This window comes from Rhinopithecus bieti, unplaced genomic scaffold (assembly GCF_001698545.2).
Source record: "Rhinopithecus bieti isolate Rb0 unplaced genomic scaffold, ASM169854v2 scaffold_60742, whole genome shotgun sequence".
Lineage (NCBI taxonomy): Eukaryota > Metazoa > Chordata > Mammalia > Primates > Cercopithecidae > Rhinopithecus > Rhinopithecus bieti.
The window spans coordinates 1-786 of record NW_016822927.1 but is presented as its reverse complement, the minus strand read 5'-3'; the positions used below and the strand labels follow the sequence as shown (position 1 = coordinate 786).

General features: G+C 73.2%; 1 protein-coding gene across 1 annotated transcript; it reads left to right on the top strand.

Annotated features, from left to right (window-relative positions):
- Positions 1–125: 125 nt before the first annotated feature.
- MADCAM1 (mucosal vascular addressin cell adhesion molecule 1) lies at positions 126–565 on the top strand (the record flags this gene model as incomplete). Its single annotated transcript, XM_017861152.1, has 1 exon — positions 126–565. A coding segment is annotated over one exon (440 nt), but the record flags the coding sequence as incomplete, so codon positions are not given.
- Positions 566–786: the final 221 nt, after the last annotated feature.

The following is a 786-nucleotide window of genomic DNA, read 5'->3' as shown; positions in this document are numbered from 1 at the left end:
GGGGAGGGTCCGAACCGGGCAGAGGCAGGGTGGGGGTCCAGGAGTGGGGCGGAGGGTCCGGGAGCGGGGCGGGGCGCAGGGCAGGGATTCGTGGCGGGGTCCGAGACCCCGCGGGGCTGAGCGAGAGCCGCGGTCGCCTCAGGCCAGTCCCTCCAGGTGAAGCCCCTGCAGGTGGAGCCCCCGGAGCCGGTGGTGGCCGTGGCCCTGGGCACCTCTCGCCAGCTCACCTGCCTCCTGGCCTGCGCGGACCGCGGGGCCACGGTGCAGTGGCGGGGCCTGGACACCAGCCTGGGCGCGGTGCAGTCGGACGCCGGCCGCAGCGTCCTCACCGTGCGCAACGCCTCGCTGTCGGCGGCGGGGACCCGTGTGTGCGTGGGCTCCTGCGGGGGCCGCACCTTCCAGCACACCGTGCGGCTCCTTGTGTACGGTGAGGCGCCCCCCCGCCCCCGCGCCCTGCCTCTCTCTGACCCTTGGACTCACGGCCCCTTCCCTACGCCACCTCTTCCTGGAAGTCTCCCAGATTGCAGGCCCGGTCCCAGCTCCATGCACAGCTCCCCGAACCCAGGTCCCCAGCCTTCGCTTTCCCCCAGCTCACCCCAACCCTCCCAGGGCGGGCCCTGGCCCATCCTTCAGTCTATTCCAGCATCCCAGGGTGGGGCCTGCGCACAGGCCGTCCCCACTGCCGGTTCATCAGCAACCCCCACACATCCTTGGCCCCAGCTCCAAGCCCCCCCGGGCTCCAGCCCCTCCATCCCGTCCAGCCCTGACTCTGGGCTCAGCCCTGAC